We start from the raw sequence: 23,772 nt of genomic DNA, 5'->3' as shown, positions 1-23,772 counted from the left end.
TTTGCTAGCAAAGTGAGAGGGATTTTTAGGTCTAGGGCAAAATCAAAGTTCTCTTGAGATGTAGCCCAAAATAGCAGAAGATATATCAAGCTTTTTGTGATTATGGGAGAAAAAAATCGAAAATAGAGCAGGCGGGTCGAAAGTCTGTTTTCTTTTTTTGGAAATATGGTTGTAACGCGAGAAAGCGCGTCGTTTTTGTTGATTCTCGGAATCACAATACCACCAAATTTGTAGGGAAACAATACCCCTCTGTATTCCCGGGATATTTCCGAAAGCATTGTCAAACCAAACATCCGAATTGTCTAGCGAGAATCACACTCCGATTCTTTCTTTCTATTCCCGCAATCCAAACCCGCCGGATATGTTTCAAAGGGCAATGATATATTCACCCCTTTAGTGTAAATGGGTAGTCAAACAATATGGGCCCACTGTATTTAAGCCATCGGTGTAGCTAAGTTAGCTACATGTATGTGTAGCTACACTTTTCTCACACATATATATATATATATATATATATATATATATATATATATATATATATATATGAGAATAGAGTTCCTAAGGTGTCACCTCATATAGCTTATATGAGGTGGCGCTCACAAAACATAAGGGGCCCACATTTTTGGGGTGATCCAAACCACTCATTTGAAAGGTCCTTAGATGGATATGGTGCCTACAAAAAATCAGGTCCATAGGATCATCCTAACCCTTCCATTTATGGAGGTTAAAAATGGGCAGATTTATGGAGGTTTATACCCATCCATTTCAACCTTCACAAATGGAAGGGTTAGGATAATCCTGTGAAGTTAATTTTTTGGGCACACCCTATCTATGTGAGGGCCTATCAAATGAATGCTTTGGATCATCCAAACAAAGTGGGCCCCTTATGTTTTTAAGCGCCACCTCATATAAGCTATATGAGGTGACACCTTAGGAACTCTATTCTCTATATATATATATATATATATATATATATATATATATATATATATATATATATATATATATATATATATGCTAAGTTAGCTACATGTATGTGTAGCTACACTTTTCTCACATATATATATATAGAGGAAACTGTTGGTGCGCTTAAGGTCACCAAACTTTTGGTGCGCTTAAGCGCCCCAATCACATGGGGGCCCACTTTGTTAGGTGATCCAAAGCATTCATTTTAAAGTCCCTTACATGGATAGGGGGTGTACCAAAAATCAGCTCCATAGGATCATCCTAACCCCTCCATTTGTGGAGGACAAAAATGGACAGACACAAATCTGCCCATTTTTGTCCTCCACAAATGAAGGGGTTAGGATGATCCTATGGAGCTGATTTTTGGTACACTCCCTATCTATCATAAGGCCTTTAAAATGAATGCTTTGGATCACCTAACAAAGTGGGCCCCCATGTGATTGGGGAGCTTAAGCGCACCAAACCTATGGTGCGCTTAAGCTCACCAACAGTTTTCTCATATATATATATATATATATATATATATATATATATATATATATATATATATATATATATATATATATATATAGTTTGTGTGCAATTGCACAGATAGCTTATCTGTTCATGGCTGCCACAAACCATGGGGGGGCCACATTTTTGGAGGGATCTAAAGCATTCATTTGGAAGGCCCTTCCATGGATAGGGTGTGTACCAAAAATCAGCCATATAGGATCATCCTAACCCAATCAAAGTTGGAGGGGAAAATGGACATACACTATTTCTGCCCATTTTTTCCCTCCACAAATGGCAGGGTTAGGGTGATCTTATAGGGCTGATTTTTGGTACACACCCTATCCATGGAAGGGCCTTCAAAATGAATGCTTAAGATCCCTCCAAAAATGTGCCGCCCCCCCCCCCCCCCAAATGGTTTGTGGCAGCGCTTATCTGTGCAGCTGCACACAAACCATTTCCTCTCTCTCTCTCTCTCTCTCTCTCTCTCTCTCTCTATATATATATATATATATATATATATATATATATATATAGAGAGAGAGAGAGAGAGAGAGAGAGTTAAGGAGCAGGTTTAGGGTAAAAAGGGGGCAATTATATCACTTCCTGTTAGAAATACTAGCTGCTCTCAGAAAAACAGAGTTTGAGGGAAAGAAGACAAATTTTTTTAATTCCTTATCTCATTACAGAACTAACTCTCTTTTATACACTGTTTTCAGTTAGAACAGCTGGCAGTCTCTTTAACAGAACAAGATTCTTTTTTCTCTATTCCTAAAAGACAACTAATTATGTAAATTCCTCCTCAGCTAGTTCACATGTAATCCTTTAACCCAACAGACTTCTGTTTCACCCTCTGGGCTCTACTGTCCTCGCTCTGATCCTTCGGCATTGCGCGATCTCTATCCTCATTACTTACTTCCAGTTCATTAGCACTTTGTTGTAATTCTGGTTCACTCACTTCGTGGATGCTATCATTGCCCACCCCTTGAAAAGTTACCTTGTCCTCAAGGTTCAAATGAGGATAATCTGATTGAAGGATAGCTAAATTCTTCCAAGATGTATCTTCAGGTAAAAGGCCATGCCATTGCACAAGCACTTGTTGTACAGGTGTGTCATTTTGAAGAACAACTCTAGTCCCCAGAATTGCTAAGGGTGTAACGACAGGTTGGTTGTTAAAGCCCTTGGCAGGTAATGTGCAAATTGACTGGGGAGTTGGCCCATAGAATTGTTTAAGCTGAGAGACATGGAAGACAGGATGGATTCGACTCTCCTCAGGTAAGCGTAATTTATAAGCTACCTGACCCACTTTTGCCAAGATCTCATAAGGGCCATAGTAACGTTTGCTTAATTTCTGAGAAGTTCGATGATCAACAGAATGTTGTCTATACAGTTGGAGTTTAAGAAGAACCTAAGTACCCACATCAAAGTTTTTGTCCACTCGTTTCACATCCACCATATCTTTCATTCGGGCTTTGGCATGAATCAAATTAGCCTTGAGCCGACTCAGAACTTCATCCCGTTGGAGTAACTCAGCATCAACTGCTTCAATGGAATAGGTCCCCGGAATATACATTTGAATTGTAGGAGGAGTTCTGCCATAGACAGCTTCGAAAGGGGTCATCTGAATGGCATTATGAAAAGAAGTGTTGTAAGAGTACTCAGCCCATAACAAATACTTCTGCCAATTCCTGGGATTATCCTGTGAAAAAGCCCTCAAATATTGCTCCACACACCTATTTAATACTTCAGATTGGCCATCTGGCCATCTGATTGGGGATGGTATGCTGAGGAAAAATTCAGAGACGTGCCACTCAATTTAAAGAGCTCTGTCCAAAACTTACTTGTAAAGATGGGGTCTCTGTCAGATACGATTGATTTTGGTAATCCACGTAACTTAATCACCATTTCAGTGAAAAGTTTTGCAACCTTAACTGCATTAAAATGTGTAGGTAAGGTTCCCAAGTGCGCATACTTCGACAATCTATCAATAACAACCATTATAGTTGTAAAACCATATGAAAGCGGCAATTGAGTGATGAAGTCCATCGCAACATCTTCCCAAACCCTTAGTGGTACAGGTAATGGTTGTAATATTAAGTTTGCTGACAAACGATACAATCTTTCACAAATTGTTTAACATCAGTTCGTAACTTGCTCCAAAAAAAATTTGCAGAAACTTTCTTAGTAGTTCTTAAGAATCCCGGATGACCTGATTGAGGTGTGCTATGGAATTCATGAAGGATTTTGTATCTCAGTGGTGAGGTAGAGCCAATAAAGAATCGAGAATTATGAAAAATGAAACCATTTCTGACAGAGAATTCTGGTGAGGCAATCCCTTTAGTCACTTCATCGTGCTTTTTAAGCAATTCAGGGTCGGTGGTATTTTCTAATTGTAGCTGAGCTGATATATCAAATACTGGTGCCGATATAGCCATTGTAGCTGACAGAATTGAGGTGTTGAGAAAGAAGAAGAGAGATGTACCACCCTCGACAAAGCATCAGCAGCCTGATTTTCCTCGCCAGACTTGTAGATAATTGAATAGTCATGACCAAGCAGTTTAGAAAGGTATTGTTGTTGAGCTGGGGTTTGAATGACTTGGGCCAGAAAACCCTCTTACAATACCAAGATTCACCTTTCTTAGCTGGCTGAATCGGAGACCCTCTTACAATGCCGAGATTAACCTTTCTTAGCGAGCCGAATTGGAGACTCTCTTACAATGTATATGAAAAACGAAGATGAACACTCTTAGGCTCTTTAAAGCCTTGATTACAACTTGTAAAGCTCACAAAAACTAAAAATGAGAGGTTCAAGTAATTGAGGTTCCATAATTTGGCAAAAAAATGCAAAACAATAAAGAAACTAAAAATGGAAGCATTCGTTTACAATAGGTTCAGTGTTGGCAGAACAAGAAAAGGAAAAAGTAAAGAATTGGTGGATTTTGGTGAAATGCTGAAAGCAGAGGGAAAAATCAATGAGCAACATTTCAGGATCCATCATCTATATGGAACCATATCAATGTCGGACATGGTAACACCAAGATGATAGGCCAGTTGACACAACCAGAAGACATAGCAAAAATGCAGAAGGTATACTCACTTAAATGTAAGAAGCCCCAAAGTACTAAGAGTAAAACTGCCTAATGGATTAGAAAGAATAAATGAAAAAAAAAAGGGAGAGAAGGACACATGGGGAGTCGATTTATCACTGCCCCCCCCCCCCCCCCCCCAAAAAAAAAAAAAACTGAAAGTAAAATCTCGTTCATGCCCAGGTTAGCGTGCATCAACATGGCTAAAAACATGTGTTGGATCCATATAATAGATCAAAAACATGTGTTGGATCCAAAATCTCGTTCATGCACGAATGTTTTTTATCCATTCGTGCCCTCAAAAACGGTCTCTCACTACTTGAGAAACTAAATTTATCATGAAAAAAAATCATGATTGCTGAACATGGCCTAAGTATCAGACCAAGATGTGATTTGCTAGGGTATTTTGCGGAAAGGCATTTCACCGAAGATGTTTGCATGACAGAACAGCCACCTCAGATGAATTAAATGAATAAGAGAAAATCTCCTGAAAAGTAAGTCTGTGTTGCTGTTCTCTAGTGCAAAAGTCAGCCGGGAAATGCCTTTCCATGAAATTCCCTACCAAATCCCGACCAATATGGCTTTACTAGACTTCATATGTGATAAATCTGATGAGTCGATGTCTTACTGCCAAACACCAGTTAGGATGAAACAGTAAACCGTAAGGCAAATGATTTGTTTTAAAGCCACCACATCTACTTGCACTATTTATTTAAAAAAAAAAGCAAACAGAACACATCACACGGCCATACAAAACTTATGGCGCTCTTAGGAAAACAAATCTACACACCATATATGTTACTGTCCAGCTAACTTTTGTTACTCGCGAGCTCGCTATTATCTTCTGACCAACCATACGCCTTGAATTTTCCATGAAATTGCCATTGATGAATCAAGCCGTCCTGGTAGAAATTTCAGTAGTCAAGCAGTAGAAGTAGGACAACTTGATGAAGCATTGCTGTTAAATCCTCTGAGTATTTTTGAATCATGGGACAAAAACATGCGCGGAAATGGGTTCGGGGGGCGAGTGGGCTTCACATCACCTTCCAACATTTTGACAACACTGCGCATAGAAGGCCTCATTTCAGGATGTTCCTGGACACACCACAAAGCTACCATTGCCATTCGTTCCGCCGCCTCCTTATCCTTCTCATCAATCCCAAAACCAAGCAGAGTTTCCCCTAGAGTTCGTTCTTCAAACTTCTCCCAAACCCATTTCGGCAGCCATTCTTGGCCCTGCAAGGCATTCTTTTCATAATGTTTCCTCTTCGCTAGAATCTCAAACAGTAACACGCCGAAGCTGTAAACATCGCACTTGACAGTTAATGGACCTGGCTGCCACATCTCTGGTGAAGCATAGCCCGGGGTTCCCTTGAAGCCTGTCTTGGTAAATTGAGTGACATCCCTGCTACAAAGCTTACACAGCCCAAAATCAGCAATTTTGGGACATAATTTGGCATCAAGCAAGACATTTGCAGCCTTTATATCATAATGAATTATCTTATCATGGCAATCATGATGCAGATATACAATACCATTTGCAATCCCAATTGCAATACTCTGCTGTTGTTCCCATCCAATTGAATCCCTTTCCTTATCATCAAATAAGAAATTGTCGAGCGATCCATTCTCCATAAACTCATAAACCAGAGCCTTTAGCCCCTCCTCAAAGCAAAACCCACGAAGCCTTACTAGATTAAAATGGTTTGTTTTCCCGATGGAGTTCACTTCGGACTTGAATTGTTGTCTGATTAGGTTATCCGAGATATTCCCATGTAGGATCTTGACTGCAACAAGCATCCCGTCTTTGAGCCTTCCTTTGTACACATTTCCAAAACCACCTTCACCCAATTTTTCTTTGAAGTTATCAGTCATGTTCTTGAGATCTTGAGGCGAAAACATCTTGGCCTTTTCTTCAATGATCTCATTAAAAATAGGGTCCGAGTGGATAGAAGGCTCAATTCTTTCGGAGAGTGTCGTGATTATGAAGCTATTTAAAGGTCCAGCAGGCACCGATTTTATTTCTAGGCCCAATTCAGAAGGCTCCGTCTTACTTATAATGTTTGGTTTTTTACTCGGTGCATAGGGTGATGAGCTAAAACATGGAAAATAATCGCGAAATAAACTACTCCAATCTCTCACTTCTCGACCATTTACCGTGGCGTCAGTCTCATGAATCACGGCGTCTATCACGGATCTCATTCTTACAACGTCCTCAAATAAATCCCCAGTATTCAGAAAACCAAACCAATTAGATGAACCAGGAGAGTCCATTTCCAGGATCAGGTGTTTTTAGCAAATAAAAACAGCAAAGGGATGCGACAAGGATAGGCAAAATCAAGAGATGATAGCTAATAGTAGCAAGGAGAAATTGTGAAGCGTGAATACCTGAATCTTTGAACGATCTCCTCCGTGGGAACCAGTTTTTTCGCGACCAATCTCCCGTCGGTACCTTTTTCCGGATATAATCTCTCTCTCTCTCGTAAAAAAACAGGAATATCTTTTCTACTGTAAAAAGGTCACTGTTTCATTAATCTATGTTTTTTTAAGGGAGATGAATTTTTCGCCCCCTCTACCCAATGACTAATGAAACATTTACCTTTTTTTTGTTCTAGAAGGTTGCTAGCAAAACGGGATCCCGTGCTGGAAAAAAACACGGGATCCTCCCCGGGCCTAATAAAGACAAAAAAAAAAAAGGGGGGGATGCATAACGTTCCACACTCCAAATCTTCAACCAAAATCATCGGAAATGAACCATCGCGGTGATTCAAGCTCCCTCTTTTGGGGCTGTAGGGCCTACAAATGAAGGACCCAGATTATAAACGATATTATATTTGTCTGCATGGATCAGGCATCTCATGCAGAGTCTTACTATAAGCTCTTCTCATCGCATCATTCCCGCGGACTTACTGCCGGTGACATGGGAGGATCTCATTATCAAAGAATGCGCAAAAGAACTTCTCTATCTATGATGATTAGTTTTCGGCTAGTGCTACGGGTGCAACTTGGGTCGGGTTTGTTAATTAAAGTATAAAAGATTAACTCAGCATCAACTGCTTCAATGGAAGAGGTCCCCGGAATATACATTTGAATTGTAGGAGTTGTTCTGCCGTAGACAGCTTCGAAAGGGGTCATCAGAATGGCATTATGAAAAGAAGTACTCAGCCCATAACAAATACTTCTGCCAATTCCTGAGATTATCCTGTGAAAAAGCCCTCAAATATTGCTCCACACACCTATTTAATACTTCAGATTGGCCATCTGGCCATCTGATTGGGGATGGTACGCTGAGGAAAAATTCAGAGACGTGCCACTCAATTTAAAGAGCTCTGTCCAAAACTTACTTGTAAAGATGGGGTCTCTGTCAGATACGATTGATTTTGGTAATCCATGTAACTTAATCACCATTTCAGTGAAAAGTTTTGCAACCTTAACTGCATTAAAATGTGTAGGTAGGGCTCCCAAGTGCGCATACTTCGACAGTCTATCAATAACAACCATTATAGTCGTAAAACCATCTGAAAGCGGCAATTGAGTGATGAAGCCCATGGCAACATCTTCCCAAACCCTTAGTGGTACAGGTAATGGTTGTAATATGTAGTTTGCTGACAAACGATACAATCTTTCACAAATTGTTTAACATCAGTTTGTAACTTGCTCCAAAAAAAAATTGCAGAAACTTTCTTAGTAGTTCTTAAGAATCCCGGATGACCTGATTGAGGTGTGCTATGGAATTCATGAAGGATTTTGTATCTCAGTGGTGAGGTAGAGCCAATAAAGAATCGAGAATTATGAAAAATGAAACCATTTCTGACAGAGAATTCTGGTGAGGCAATCCCTTTAGTCACTTCATCGTGCTTTTTAAGCAATTCAGGGTCGGTGGTATTTTCTAATTGTAGCTGAGCTGATATATCAAATATTGGTGCCGATATAGCCATTGTAGCTGACAGAATTGAGGTGTTGAGAAAGAAGAAGAGAGATGTACCACCCTTGACAAAACATCAGCAGCCTGATTTTCCTTGCCAGACTTGTAGATAATTGAATAGTCATAACCAAGCAATTTAGAAAGGTATTGTTGTTGAGCTGGGGTTTGAATGACTTGGGCCAGAAAACCCTCTTACAATACCAAGATTCACCTTTCTTAGCTGGCCGAATGTCGGACATGGTAACACGAAGATGATAGGCCAGTTGACACACCCATAAGACACAGCAAAAATGCAGAAGGTATACTCACTTAAATGTAAGAAGCCCCAAAGTACTAAGAGTAAAACTGCCTAATGGATTAGAAAGAATAAATGAGAAAAACAGGGCAGATATTTGGGAGTCGAGTTATCACACGGGGAGTCGATTTATCACTCCCCTCAAAAAAAACTGAAAGCAAAATCTCGTTCATGCCCAGGTTAGCGTGCATCAACATGGCTAAAAAACATGTGTTGGATCCATATAATAGATCATCAGCTTTACATCATAAGTGTGAATTTCAAGCTGACACAGGGTAAATTAGAGATGTCCTTCAATCTGGTATTGCATAGGTGAAGCCCAAAGGCAACTTGTAGGATAAAATAATGCCATAGCAGGAAACATATCCTGGTACAAAACTAAATCCACCAATTCTTTTTAGTCTCAAAAGAGGTGGGTTTACAACGAAAAACAGATTGGTAAACTCGGAAATGTGACAGGAAGAGAGTATCAAAATAAATCCATCGTTTCTAAACCATTACATCTATCATTCCTCGTATATATTTTACTTGAGCTGTCATATGCTAAGCCGACCTTGTTCGAAGATCCAAACCATTCATTTGTTGGGCTCAACATAAATAGGCCAAGCCCCAAAAATTATCTCCACACGATGATCCTAACCCTCCAATCGTAGGGGATGCCACATTATCATACTGGTAGGTGATACCACTATCAGATCAGTGGGTTACGATCATCCCATGAGATAATTTTCGGGGCAAGGCCCATTTATGTGGGGGCCTAACAAATGAATGGTTTAGATCTCAAGAAAAGGTGGGTTCTAATTAAGGGTGTCAATTTTGGCTCGGGCTCGGAAGCTCGCTCGAGCTCGGCTCGAATCCTTAACGAGCCGAGCCGAGCCGGCTGGCCAGGCTCGTTTACACCCCTAGTTCTAATTAAGGTATTCTCCACAAAATTTGGCCGGAGTTATGATTTGCCGTTTAGGTTATGGAATTTGATAACGCTAACATAGTAGAAGTGGGTACCAATATGTTTAGGGGAGAAAAACTGTGTCCGTTCGTTTCTTGTCAATTTCAAACGTTTGTGGATGATGGCCAAATGTAGGTGCAACGATTTTTTTTTTCCTGGGGCCCACATGGTTCAATGATCCAAACCATTCATTTGTTGGGCCCTGACTTAGATAGATTGTTCTATAAGATGATCCTAACCCTCCAATCTGTTGAGGACAACACATCATAGAAACCTCAGCAGAGTAGAGGATTAAGATTATCCTATGGAAATTATTTTCAGGCCACTACCTATCTAAGTGGGGGCCCAAAAAATGAACTGTTTGGGCCCTGACTTAGATAGATTGTACACACCCTATCTATGATGGGGTCTTGTAAATGAATGGTTTGGATCACCACAAAAAATGTGGGACCCATGTGTTTGGGCCCTCAAGCTCATATAACTTATATGAGCTTGAGGCCCAAACACATGTGGCCCCACATTGTTAGGATGATCAAAAGCATTCATTTGAAAGGCCCTTACATAGATAGGATGTGTACAAAAAATCAACTCCATAGGATCATCCTAACCCATCCAAAAGTGGAGGGCAAAATGGACAGACACCGTTTGCCACAAATCTGCCCATTTTTGCCCTCCGCTTTTGGAGGGGTTAGGATGATCCAATGGAACTGATTTTTTGTACACACCCTATCTATGATGGGGTCTTGTAAATGAATGGTTTGGATCACCACAAAAAATGTGGGACCCATGTATTTGGGCCCTCAAGCTCATATAACTTATATGAGCTTCAAGCTCATATAACTTATATGAGCTTGAGGCCCAAACACATGTGGCCCCACATTGTTAGGATGATCCAAAGCATTCATTTGAAAGGCCCTTACATAGATAGGATGTGTACAAAAAATCAACTCCATAGGATCATCCTAACCCATCCAAAAGTGGAGGGCAAAATGGACAGACACCGTTTGCCACAAATCTGCCCATTTTTTCCCTCCGCTTTTGGAGGGGTTAGGATGATCCAATGGAACTGATTTTTTGTACACACCCTATCTATGATGGGGTCTTGTAAATGAATGGTTTGGATCACCACAAAAAATGTGGGACCCATGTGTTTGGGCCCTCAAGCTCATATAACTTATATGAGCTTGAGGCCCAAACACATGTGGCCCCACATTGTTAGGATGATCCAAAGCATTCATTTGAAAGGCCCTTACATAGATAGGATGTGTACAAAAAATCAACTCCATAGGATCATCCTAACCCATCCAAAAGTGGAGGGCAAAATGGACAGACACCGTTTGCCACAAATCTGCCCATTTTTGCCCTCCGCTTTTGGAGGGGTTAGGATGATCCAATGGAACTGATTTTTTGTACACACCCTATCTATGATGGGGTCTTGTAAATGAATGGTTTGGATCACCACAAAAAATGTGGGACCCCTGTGTTTGGGCCCTCAAGCTCATATAACTTATATGAGCTTGAGGCCCAAACACATGTGGCCCCACATTGTTAGGATGATCCAAAGCATTCATTTGAAAGGCCCTTACATAGATAGGATGTGTACAAAAAATCAACTCCATAGGATCATCCTAACCCATCCAAAAGTGGAGGGCAAAATGGACAGACACCGTTTGCCACAAATCTGCCCATTTTTGCCCTCCGCTTTTGGAGGGGTTAGGATGATCCAATGGAACTGATTTTTTGTACACACCCTATCTATGATGGGGTCTTGTAAATGAATGGTTTGGATCACCACAAAAAATGTGGGACCCATGTGTTTGGGCCCTCAAGCTCATATAACTTATATGAGCTTGAAGCTCATATAACTTATATGAGCTTGAGGCCCAAACACATGTGGCCCCACATTGTTAGGATGATCCAAAGCATTCATTTGAAAGGCCCTTACATAGATAGGATGTGTACAAAAAATCAACTCCATAGGATCATCCTAACCCATCCAAAAGTGGAGGGCAAAATGGACAGACACCGTTTGCCACAAATCTGCCCATTTTTTCCCTCCGCTTTTGGAGGGGTTAGGATGATCCAATGGAACTGATTTTTTGTACACACCCTATCTATGATGGGGTCTTGTAAATGAATGGTTTGGATCACCACAAAAAATGTGGGACCCATGTGTTTGGGCCCTCAAGCTCATATAAGTTATATGAGCTTCAAGCTCACAATCATATTCCTCTTTTTTAAATGCTTGCACCTATATTCTATTACCATATAAAAACCCCAAATTTGTAGAGTGTAGACATTAGGGCCCACTTAAGGGACAGTTCAGATCACACTAGAAAGATACGAGCTGGAATATCGTTTGAGGCCCAAAGATTTTTATGGGCTTCTGCCCGTAAGAACTATCCAGACTCAAAAGAAGCCCAAATTGGACCCGTAATAAGATTGCCCTAGATCATGCCATATAATAAAATTCCAAATGAGAAAAAGGGCTCCCTCCTCTTCTGAGAAAAGCTTTTATTAGATAGTCGGTCTCTTTTTCTTCGTTTCATTTTGTGGCTGCAGAGAAGAAATAAGAAAGCTAAGATGCCGGTGTTCACCTGCAACGCATGCAATTCGGAGTTCGAGGATGAAGCTCAGCAGAAGATCCATTACAAATCCGAATGGCATCGTTACAATCTCAAGAGAAAGGTCTTATTTTTTCCCCCAAAACAGACTACTCCCTCTCGCTCGATTGCGTGAGCTAGGGTTAGGGTTTTCTTTTGTTTTCATGCGTGGATTTTAGGATATCTATAGGTAGATCTGGATTCTATTCGTTTCTTAGAAGGCTAGGGTTTATATGTCTTTCTGATTTAGAGTTTCTTCTCGTTCCTCTTATTTTCATCAATTTCTTTTTATTTTTCTTTGAATTCGGTGATTCAGGAACCAGATGGTGTTTAGGTACGAGTTTTTTAATTTTATTTTTTTTCAGCAATTTGTATCTAACTGAAAACAATGAAAAAAGTTTAAAAGTTTGACAACTTGAATTTGAATCTCAAGAGAGAATGAATTTGAATATAGTAGGTTATCAAGTTGAAGGTATGAGATATTTTAAGATTGAAATCAGTGGGCTTGAGATTTTTTTTGTTATTTTCATATCCCTGTTCATACATTATAAATTATCTGCATATCTATTGTAAAATTTAAAATTCTGAATCTTGGATGATATTTTATTGTCTAGACTCTAGACTCTAGAGTAGGATCATATTCATTCGTTTTATGGGAACTCACCGTAAATAAAAGTTCTAAAATTTAGGTTATTAAAATTAATTAATTCAACTATCAATATGGTCCAAACCATTAGCTATTTCAAAGTTTGATTTTGATGATCACACCCTCTCTAAGTAACTTCAACTATCAATGTAGTCCGACCCATTAGCTATGGAAAAGTTTGAAGGATCACACCCTCTTTAAGAAACTTGTATTCATCATTTTGCACATCCTGTTGTCCCAGTTGAACCTTGAAATCTGCTCCCCGACTGTACTCTAGTTTCAAATTCAAACTGTCTCAAGTCCACTGATTTCAATCTGAAAATATCTCATACCTTCAACTTGATAATCTACTATATTCAAACTCATTTCTCTTATCCTCAACTGGCACTCTAGATTCAAATTCAATCGTTTAAACCATTTTCCTTGTTTTCACTAAGTTTCTGAAATTTCAAAATCCTTCTTTTTGAAGAGATAGTTTATGGCTTATCGGTCATGGCCTCACAGGATTTGTCTTTTATTGACCGACTATTTGGTTTAGATTGAATATTAGAAGTTTTGAAATTTCTGTTGTTGTTCCAATGAATCGTAAAATAAGGCTTTTGGTTGGTATATTTGCTTTGTTGATGGTGAGTTCTACTCTCTGATAGGAAGTATTCCGTTTTAGATAAAATCAATGAAATAGACATCGAATAAGCCCATGGTTTTCATTTCCAGATTATTGTGTTGTTGATGGCTAATCCCTACGTTATGATTATTTGAAGCGACACTACATCAGAAGGATTTATGTTATTGTTTTCTCTCTCTCTCTTTTGTTCCCCTTTTGAATCGTAATCACTTAGGGTAATTCAATAGAGTACGGAAGTATAGCAAACACAATGTTCGATGGCATAATAAGTTCGGTTGAGTTTCCAAGATACGATAGTCAGAACAGTTTACATGGCATGGTATCATCACAAGTTTAAGAAACGACAAAGATCTAGTTCGAACCAAAGGAAACCAAGTAATTATGTGTTATTGTTTTCTTGTTTTGATGTTAATTTGAAACTTCATGTATCAAGAAAAGAAGAATAAAATGGATCATTTGGGAGATAATTTAATGATTAGATCCCTCGGCTAATGCCATTCAAAAATTAAAAAAAATATAAATCCCTCGGTTAAATTTGGAGTCAGATTGATTGGGAAATGTCGCTTGTTTCTTAGAGACAGTGTTGAGATTTTATATCGATAGATGTATTATACGTTGTAATTCCCTACGTGTTGATGTTAATTCCTTTGTTATGTAGTTGCAAAAAGTGGGAAGTGTAAGGTTTTTATCTTAGGACTGAGGTCTTGGATATGCATATTTCGCTCATTTTGTAGTATTTGGATAACAAAGAGGAGGAAGAATCAGTAGATCACTTGCTGTTTCACTGCAAAGCATCAAGGAATAGGCGTTTGATTGTTTTGGTCCTTATTGGATGCAACAAAGAACAGTTAGTGGAAACATTTGGCCAGCTTGGGGTGTATCATATGGAATATGACCCCCTTGCCTGTACTGCAGGGAATTTGGAACAAGAGGAATGATTGAAAACTTTAAAGACAAGTGAAGTTCATTAAAATCAGTTGCATTTAGGATTAAAATATTGCTTGACAATTAGCTTTATGTCAATGATTTAGTCAACGCTTTTGAATTTACTGCAGACACACATGTCGACACACACCGACACTTGTATACATATTGCTAGTAGTGTCAGGCTTAAATGTGAGTGTGTCGACATATTTTTGTATTGTGTCAAGTGTAAGCTACTGTTTTATTATCGAATGTCGTGTTTACCTCATTTATTAGTAACTCTTATCTAACTAATATTTGTTGTTATTCCTTCCCCTCCCCTAAATGTAAAACCATAAGGGTCATTTTGGTTATACTTAGTTACCTCGTAGAGTAATGGGGAATTAAAACGTAAGTAGTCAACCAGGAGGAGACAAACCAAGTAGTCTTCTCATAGTTACCTCGTAGAGAAGTGGTAAGTAGTGTTTGGTTGTCAACTAAAGTATCCTGGTGCGGAGTGTCATTGCCAAAATAAGGGCGCAGTATGGGATGCCATTACCAATTGAGAGAGAGAGAGAGAGAGAAGCATAAATCCCAAGACTACTAGCGAAAAAAAAAAAAACACACAACCTTTTTGGTGGCTTTTTGCTAGTTAGTATGCCATGTGGGCAAACAAGGAGGAGACAAGCCAAGTAGTCTCTCCTACTAGTTTGAAGCTCTACATGCCACCAAAACACTAGTAGTAGATGATGTGGCACCCCCAAAACCGGTCAAAGCACCTAGTAAACCTGGGATACTGTTCAACCCAATAGACCCCTAAACAAACTCTTCTTCCAGTATTATATTCATTATATCCTAATGGTCTCTTATTCTCATTGCATATTGAAGTATCTCATTATCTCATATTTGTTTTAGACTTGTATTTGCTTAATCCAAGATTTGTTAGTTTGTCAAATGAATATCACATTTATCGGTTGCAAATTATGATTAGTAATCAATAATTTTATATGCAAGTGTACAAGCATGTCTCCGTTTCTGGATTTTTAGTGGTTGTCGTGTCAAACACCTTTGTATCCTTGTTGACACTCAGCACGCGAGTGTGTGTCCACAGATCATAGCATTATGTAGGAAAGACTCTATAGGATACACCCAAGAGACAATGCTAAGGAATTGAAAGGAAGAGATATTACTTGGAAATGGTCCAAAAAAGAATATCAAAGCGTGTTGGAAACCCCCCTACCAAACCTTATTAAGCGTAACTTCGATGGTTGCTCCCTTGGCAACCCCGGGCCCGGACTAGTGGATATAGAGGGAGTCTTTAGAGATGCTGATAGTGGAATACCTCTATCATACTTGGGACCAATCAGATAAGCAGATTCGATGGACGCAGAAGTTAGAGGACTTCTAACAGGTATACAGTTTTTTGGACTGAATTAAGGGGAAGACTTTTGATGGAAAGTGACTCATCTAATGTCATCAGTTGGATGGGAGGAAATGGTGTGGGACCATGGACGCTTGGACAAGATGTAAATGAGATAATTGAAAAAAAAATGAGAGGCATGGTGGAGGAGTGCTGTCACGTTCCTTGAAGTGCAAATTAGATTGCTGTTAAGTTGGCAAAATCTGGAGTGGGAAGTTCGGTGTTGTATTATGGGCAGATGCTGCTCTAAGATATAAATTTGTAATTTTCTGTTTATTTAGTAGAGTTATCCTTTAAAAAAAAGTTATATACATCCATATGGAATTGCTATTATAATTTAGATGTACGATGGATGGTATTATCTTTTTTATTTATTATCACTACTGGAGTTGGTCATTTTGACAAGCTGTTGAAAGTGTATCCAAGGGCATGCTGGTCATTCATTCCCTAAGAGTTGTGGCTGTTTTGGTTTTAGTGGATGGGAATGTGGTTTCATTATCCGTAATTCAAGTAGCTATCTCCTAGACTGACTGTACTCCATACTTCAACCAGAATTCAATCAAGCTGTGTGTACTCGTGAAAGCTAAAGGCACTAAGCCAAAGTGGTCGTTTGGGATGATGCCACAAAAATTAGGATAGTAGTCTGAAATGGAGCTTTTTTTTCCAGTCAAAGATCCTTGAATAGCATTTGGTTTACATAGCATGTTATTTTTCTAAGGGAAGGAAATCCCTTGTCAAGCGCCAGTCAGCCCATGTTGCAGACCCTTTCATCCCTTTTATATTCACCTTATTACGAGTGAAAAAGGGTGGAAACTTCTCAAGTTGCTTTTGGGTTTGCTGTTTCTTCTCGGTTTGCAGCTCCCGCTCATCCAAGTTTTATGGTTTGTCGTTCCTTCAAGACTGCCACTCCTCTAATCTCAAACTGAGATTATCTCGTTTAAGAAAAGGGCGAAATCCTTCAAAGCTCATCCAACCTCATCAATGGAGAGGACCTCTACACCTGGAATCCCACTTCTCTCTCCAGAAATCTTCTAAATCTTCTGAAAACTAAACCAGCGACAGAAATCCTCTCTCCTGAAAATGGCAGCAATAGGAAGATGGGTTTGAGGCTGGAGAGAGAGAGAGAGACAGAGACAGAGAGAGACAGAGAGAGAGAGAGAGGGAGAGGGAGGGAGAGAGAGAGAGAGAGATTATGCCGCTCTAGATGCTATGATTGACAGCTGAAAAACACGGATTGAAGATGACAAAATAGGTACAATGGCAATGCTCCTGAAGATGAAGAATATCGTTGGGGAGATATCGGAAAATTTTCCTCCCTTTCCCTGTCCGGCAAACAGCCCCTAGAATCGGAAAATTTACCTATTCCATGTAACCACAATCGTCGGCCACGCCTTTTTTCCTTTTCCCATTTCTCTCCCAGCATCCAAACGAACCCTAAGGGTATAAATTTTGAAGCACCTCATTAAGATTTTATGATTAAAGTTTTGTCTTGCTTTGAATGGTTCCCATGCATAAATATGAATGACCAAGGCATGTTGAAAAATTAGAACCAAGAAACTTACTGCACATTTGATACCTGTTTTGTTTAACAACAGTAAGCTAACATTAGCCAAGAAACTTGTTGGTGTAGTGCAAACTCAAGTTGAGCTACGTCTAGACATCCTGACCTTCCACTGTACATAATTTGTGCTTACGTTTTCATAAGTATGAATGACAAAGGTATGATGGACAATGCGAACCACGGGATTTGAAATATGATTTACTTATATCTTTTTTTTTTTGAAAGGTCTCCTTTTTTATACCTATAATTATTATTATGACATAATTTTCAGGATTCCTTCACTTAAGACCTCAAAAAGTAGATCTAAAATTAATGATGAGATTAGTAACAGAAAATTGGAAAAATTAAAGTTTTGATTATTTTAGTTTTCAAAATACTGTCTTTAGGGAAGATCAGCTGGTTATTCTGTTTGTAGCAAGGGCTTGGGATTAAATGATAATGAAGGATTGAGATTAATAATGGTTTTTAGGATTGTTTAGAGAGCTATGTGTATGTTTTGAGGTGCCATTCAAAAAATTTAAAGAAAAATGTGTATGTTTTGAGGGATTTTAGCCATTGATTGTTATAGACTTTTAGTTGAAGAATTGAAAGATTTTGCTCCTTTTTTTAGCTGCTGTCTTTCTTGTTTTCTTATGATTTCTTTGCTTGGTCTTGAATATATCCTCCAAAGTTTGAATTTCTTGGTCAGCAACCCAATGACAAACAAGGTTGCCTATATATGTCATTTCCTGAGAATAACCGTCACTCCTCAGGGAGTTGTTCCAATATAAGATCCATGTTATGCACTGTTTCATTTTGCTCAATTGCTGATTCAAGTATTTAACTATATGCTTAATGTTGTGTATATAAATGTTGAATTTCTGAGATATGCCCTTTTCACAGGTTGCAGGAGTTCCAGGGGTTACCGAGGCACTATTTGAAGCCAGACAATCTGCACTTGCTGAAGAACAGAGCAAGTTGAGTGAGTCTCGCATGTTATATGAGTGTGCTCTTTGTGGAAAGGCATATAGAAGTGCTAAGGCTCATGCTCAACATCTTAAGTCACGAACTCATACTATGCGAGTTTCTCAAGAGCAGGGGCTGGGTCCTCAAAGCATAGGGATTACAGTCATTAAGCCACTTGCAAGCCGTGTTGCGAGTACACCAACTTCTACCGGGAAGACTCCGGTCCCAAGAGAAGTGGAGAGCGAAGAAAGTGAAGATGGTGAGGATGAATGGGTGGAAGTTGATGCGGATGATTTGGTTGGTACGGCTACTGAATCTTTAATGGATTTGAAGGTGAATGAAATTCCCTCTGATTCTGTTATGGAACCCAGCGATGATAATGATGATGAAGAGTTGGATACTTCATGTTGCTTTCTTTGTGATTTGAAGCATACATCCATAGAAAGCTGCATGGTTCACATGCACAAGCAGCATGGATTTTTCATCCCTGATGTGGAGTATTTGAAAGATCCAAAGGGCCTCCTTACATATGTGGGTCTTAAGGTAATCGCTGATATTGATTTTGTAGTGCTTCCTCACACATTTTTTTGTGGAATGATGTTGATACTAATCTTTATTTTTTTATTTTTCAGGTCAAAAGAGATTTCACGTGTTTGTACTGCAATGATAGGTGTCATTCTTTTCAGAGCTTGGAAGCAGTGAGAAAGCATATGATAGCAAAAGGTCATTGCAAATTACGTTATGGAGATGGAGGTGATGATGAGGAAGTCGAGTTGGAAGAATTTTATGATTATAGCAGCAGGTTTTTATCTTTCCTAGATTCCTTGGTTCCTTCTAAATCGCATTCATCATTATAGTTCTGTCTCTCTTGTTTCAGTCATAAGTCAGTTGTTTGTTTGACATTTGCTGGTTCTATCAATTCTTAAAATTTGTCTGATTAGAGTTCATGGCTTATCTTGCCTTTGGGGAATTTCACTTGAGATAGACCTAGAAGCCCAGCATGCATCACCTTGCCTTGATATTTATTAAATTAAGCTATACCGAGAAACAATGGTTATCTCAAACCTTTTTCTCCCTTCTCTCAGACCTTGGTATTTTATGTGGCATATCTCTTATGATCATAAGAGCAGAGACGCCTTTCCTCATAAACTTCTAAACGAAGGTTAAGCAGAAATTTTCTCGTAGAGTCGTAGTAACAGTTCACTTTTTCACTTAATATCGTTTGAACTACATTGAGTTGGGATAGGGTCAAAATATCATGTTATTAAGTTTTTCATGAGTTTTTTATTTTTATTTTATTTTTGAATGGAGAGTTTTTTTATGACTTCGGTGCAAACACTGAAGGTTTCTCTTGTGGATTATTATTAGGTTATGGTGTTCTCGTTTGTTATATTTATCATTAAGGGTTCTCATTCATATACTATTTCCACATTGATTCTTCAGAAAAGAAATCTGTTTCTCACAATAAGTCAGCTTGTAGGTTATTTGTATTTACAGACTGAAAGAGAAAAGTAGTATTTGCATTTACATACTGAAAGAGAAAAATACTGTGTCTGCACTGGCAACTTTTTTATGAATTTTTTTTCCCCCTAATTTTCTCAAATACCTTGTTTTTGTGATTGAGTCTCTCTGACCATAACATAGCAGGTGATTTTCACTTGATTAATACATACAGTTTTCTTCTGTTGAAACTTGCTTGACAACTAGTTTTGTGATTTCAACTGGTGCCTTGTAATTATATGGGCATCCATTTTAATTAGATAATCTTTTCTGATTGCTATAGAAGTGAATTTGATTTTTTTTTGGCAGTTATGTTGATGTGGATGGGAAACAGTTGGTGGCTGCAGACGATATGACTAACATGATTGAACTTGGAAGTGGTGGGTCCGAGCTCGTAATAACAAGAAAAACTGATAATGGAGTTTCTATCAGAAGTCTTGGTTCTCGGGAATTTATGCGTTATTATCGTCAGAAACCACGTCCGTCTCGTGACATAGATATTGCCCTAGCAGTCGCATTAGCCTCAAGGTATATACTGCATTTTTTTTGAATGACGTATATGCTGCATTCTTATTCACTTTTATGTTTGTCTGAAAGAAGAAGTGAAATACCATTTAAAGAAATTTACCAAAATTCTCACACAAATTTTTGCAATTGATAAAAACAGTGCATTGACAAAAACTTTGATGAAGCCATTTACACTTTGGAGTATTCATCTGATTAACAACATATAAAACAACTATTTTCATCTTTTTCATGTTTTGCCCCTACTGGGCGGTCGGTATCTCTCCTTTTGTTCTTACGCAACCCGGATTTTAGTTTTCCTCTTTTTCCCTAACCACAGTCAGCAGTCTAACATCTTTTCAATGGTGAACAGAAAGATCTATTTTTTGTTTCTCTATTTCATTCCAATTCCTGAAAGCACATTGTTGCAGCAATGTTTCTTTCCAAAGCAATTTTCCAGCAGTTTCTCTTCAAGTCTGAAACCCATCATGGTTTTAAAGAGAAAGGTCATACTACCTTACTCGTCATTCTAAATCCAAACGTCCCTCTTCAATCCAATAGAACTCATCACGCCACTAATAATAGCCATTTATTTCATGTCATTAGGACCCATAACAATTTTGGAGGAAAAGGATTTATCTATCCAATAATCTTTCCGCAGTTTCATCAAACCCCAACAACAAGCCTATAGTTTTTATGACTATTCAGTTACTCCTGGATTTGAGAAACCCCTTACTATCCCAGTTGCAAGTTTTGTTAGCTTTTCTATTGCTACTTCTCTCTATTTTATGGAATTTAAATCAATTTAGGGAGACAGGTTATGAGTTATTATGGTCCACAGCGAGGGTTCTTAAGGGGTTTCTGATAGTTGTCTCATGAAGGACTTGGAAAATGGAAAGAAACTGACAATGGTTGGAAATTTGTAGGTACCGGAGCCTAGGTCTGGCTACGGTTCAGTCAAAAGAACAGATGGTGAGAATGAAAGTTTTGAAGGAGATGAATAGGTCAGGAGTGCAGGCAATGCGCTCAAAGATGGGAATGAAGAGTAATGTGATTAGAAACCTCCCCAAGAACGTCCCCTATTGATCTGTTGCAGACTATTTTATGTGGCTATTCCTCAGTCATGGAGAAAATATAATATAACCTTCGGTTATGGCTCACATGTAGATGGAATGAGATCAAAGGTAAAACAAATATGTGATTTTAAATTTGTAATGGTATTTGTTTTTTGATATAGACATTGCACTTCATGTTTTATTTTCGACTTCTTTTTATATTAATGCTTAATTTCTAAATCATGTTCCAACTACTCATCAAGAATCATGCTATAGTAAAAAAAAATCTAACATTGTATTTGTGAGAAAAGTTAGACCTTCTTTGCTAGGATGACCAACCATTGGGTCCTACATGGGGACATGTATGTGTAATCGAGACCGTTGATCTTGTTAGACTGTCATCATTGGTCCCTGATCTCATGTAAATGGACATCCCATTCATTAATCCTCTGATGATCAATCGTGTTTCAGGGTTTTGTTAAGAAAAATGAACCTTTGATTTTTGTAGGGATGTCCGTTTGGGAAGGGAGTGGGCTGCCTTGTCCAGAGTCTTGATTTTAGACACATGCCCCTTATGCCCTGTGTGCCCAGAAAACGTCTTTTGCCCTTGATCGTGGAAGGGAGTTTTCGAAGGGACTTTCTGAAAAATGCTGGACTAACGAGCTTACACCATATAAAATCTCTTTTTTGAATGGGAGCAAAAGCTTAAAGTATTATTTTTATTTCTTTATCTTATGCATGCGATGTCTGTTCAGCATGCAAGACATCCCGAGCCCCTTCACAACTTTCTACAAGATCAATGTTCATACGTATGTTTTTCTGTGACTCTGGAACTGACCATCACCATCGATCCCATGTTTCTTTTAATGGTCCACTTCATTGTCCTCTTTTAGGGCATATAAAAGAGCATATTTGGCAACCATGAAGAATTATTTCATTTAATATTCATAGGCCCAATTATAAAATAGGAGCTCAGAGACTTGAGAGGACATTGGGCGGAGAGAGGATGGAGAAAGCATGTTAAAATTCCTAAAAAAACAGTAAAACAAATACTGTACATGAAATCAGGTTTTTTCCTTATTTTCAGGGGCTTTTTTTCATCCTCTCCTCCCTCCTAGCCCAATTCTCACCCTCTCCTCCCATCTGTCACAAGACTCCCAACTGGCCCTACTATTATTTGATGGAATATTTGTTTTCATGGTCGACAAACATGCCTTTAGGCCCTGTTTTGATTGCGAGAAAAAACATTTCTAATGGGAAATTTTTCTTTGAATTTTTTCCGTCAACATTTTAGAGGAAAATAATATATTATGGTTAATTTAGAGGGCTATTATCATGAATTGAAGGTCCTACTAAGTAAAAATTGAATTGGATTGGTAAGTAAAAATTGAATAGCATGTCACAGCAACCATCCATTTTTCAAAATAAATAAATAAAAATAGAGAAATTATATAATGCCCGACCGTGAGATTATAAAGGACGGGTAGAGACGAAACTTGCTGCCTTGGTTTTTGAACCAAGGAAAAGTCAACAAAAGGGCTTTCTCTTGGATTAAAATCCAAGGGAGAGATGGTTTTCTCTCTCTGCCCTTTATAATCTCACGGTTGACCACCATATATGTTCTCATAAAAATAAACCTTCAAAGATGTCAAGGTCCTTTGTTTTAGGCGCCATATTTTGATGCTAAAAGTCGGTCGTCATATTTTGATACTAAACACTCAGTCGTCGTTTTTATTTTTATTTTTATGAAAAAAAATTTAGTTGAAGTTTTTTCCTTGGAAATTATTGAATTTTTTGCTGAAGAAAATATATTTTCTGGCATTTTGCAACCACATTCCATGGAATTTGTTTTTAAAATCAAAATTTTTCTCTATTTCCAAGGAAAATTGTAAACGTAGTAGACCGTAGATTTTTTTTTCTTGACGGAGTATTATATTTTATGGAATTTTTTTTACGCCTCATATTTTGGAGTGAGGCCCACCATTTTACACCCATGCATATGCAGGGGTAGAGCTCATCATTTCGCATCATATTACGCCTCATGTTTATGCATGTGTGGAGCCCATCATTTCGCACCATTTTTTTTTTTTTTTGAAATTGTAGTATATTAAAAGGAATCAAGAAGATCCACAAAAATACAAGGAGGAGAGAAAAAAATACAAAGAGAATAAAAACACCGGAGAAACTAGGGAGGCATAAAATCAAACCACTCCACACTAGATCTAATAGCTCCCGATTTGGCCAGACCGTCTGCTTCACCATTGGCAGATCTTCTTACATGACTAAAAGAGGCGAGCGAA

At 38.5% G+C, this 23,772-nt stretch overlaps 2 protein-coding genes and 1 pseudogene across 3 annotated transcripts; 1 reads left to right on the top strand and 2 right to left on the bottom strand.

The window, feature by feature from the left end:
- Positions 1-2,269: 2,269 nt before the first annotated feature.
- LOC143878734 (uncharacterized) lies at positions 2,270-3,893 on the bottom strand. The gene is made up of 4 exons (XM_077380979.1): positions 3,668-3,893; positions 3,431-3,560; positions 2,879-3,242; positions 2,270-2,809 (listed from the first exon to the last, which is right to left on the bottom strand). Exons 1-4 carry the CDS (start codon positions 3,891-3,893, stop codon positions 2,270-2,272), a joined length of 1,260 nt encoding a protein of 419 aa, XP_077237094.1.
- Positions 3,894-5,206: 1,313 nt separating this feature from the next.
- Positions 5,207-7,090, bottom strand: LOC143879704 (rust resistance kinase Lr10 pseudogene; annotated as a pseudogene). The gene is made up of 2 exons (XR_013251359.1): positions 6,933-7,090; positions 5,207-6,534 (listed from the first exon to the last, which is right to left on the bottom strand). The product of XR_013251359.1 is annotated as a rust resistance kinase Lr10 pseudogene (transcript).
- Positions 7,091-12,159: 5,069 nt separating this feature from the next.
- Positions 12,160-21,712, top strand: LOC143879703 (Zinc finger protein 622). The gene is made up of 5 exons (XM_077382218.1): positions 12,160-12,398; positions 18,351-18,956; positions 19,046-19,215; positions 20,223-20,441; positions 21,344-21,712. Exons 1-5 carry the CDS (start codon positions 12,294-12,296, stop codon positions 21,501-21,503), a joined length of 1,260 nt encoding a protein of 419 aa, XP_077238333.1. The 5' UTR covers positions 12,160-12,293; the 3' UTR covers positions 21,504-21,712.
- Positions 21,713-23,772: the final 2,060 nt, after the last annotated feature.

Source organism: Tasmannia lanceolata, unplaced genomic scaffold (assembly GCF_043159265.1).
Source record: "Tasmannia lanceolata isolate RefF3 unplaced genomic scaffold, GAP_Taslan_0.1 ptg000006l, whole genome shotgun sequence".
NCBI lineage: Eukaryota > Viridiplantae > Streptophyta > Magnoliopsida > Canellales > Winteraceae > Tasmannia > Tasmannia lanceolata.
Note: the sequence above shows the minus strand (reverse complement) of the source record. Positions and strands in the feature narration are given on the sequence as shown.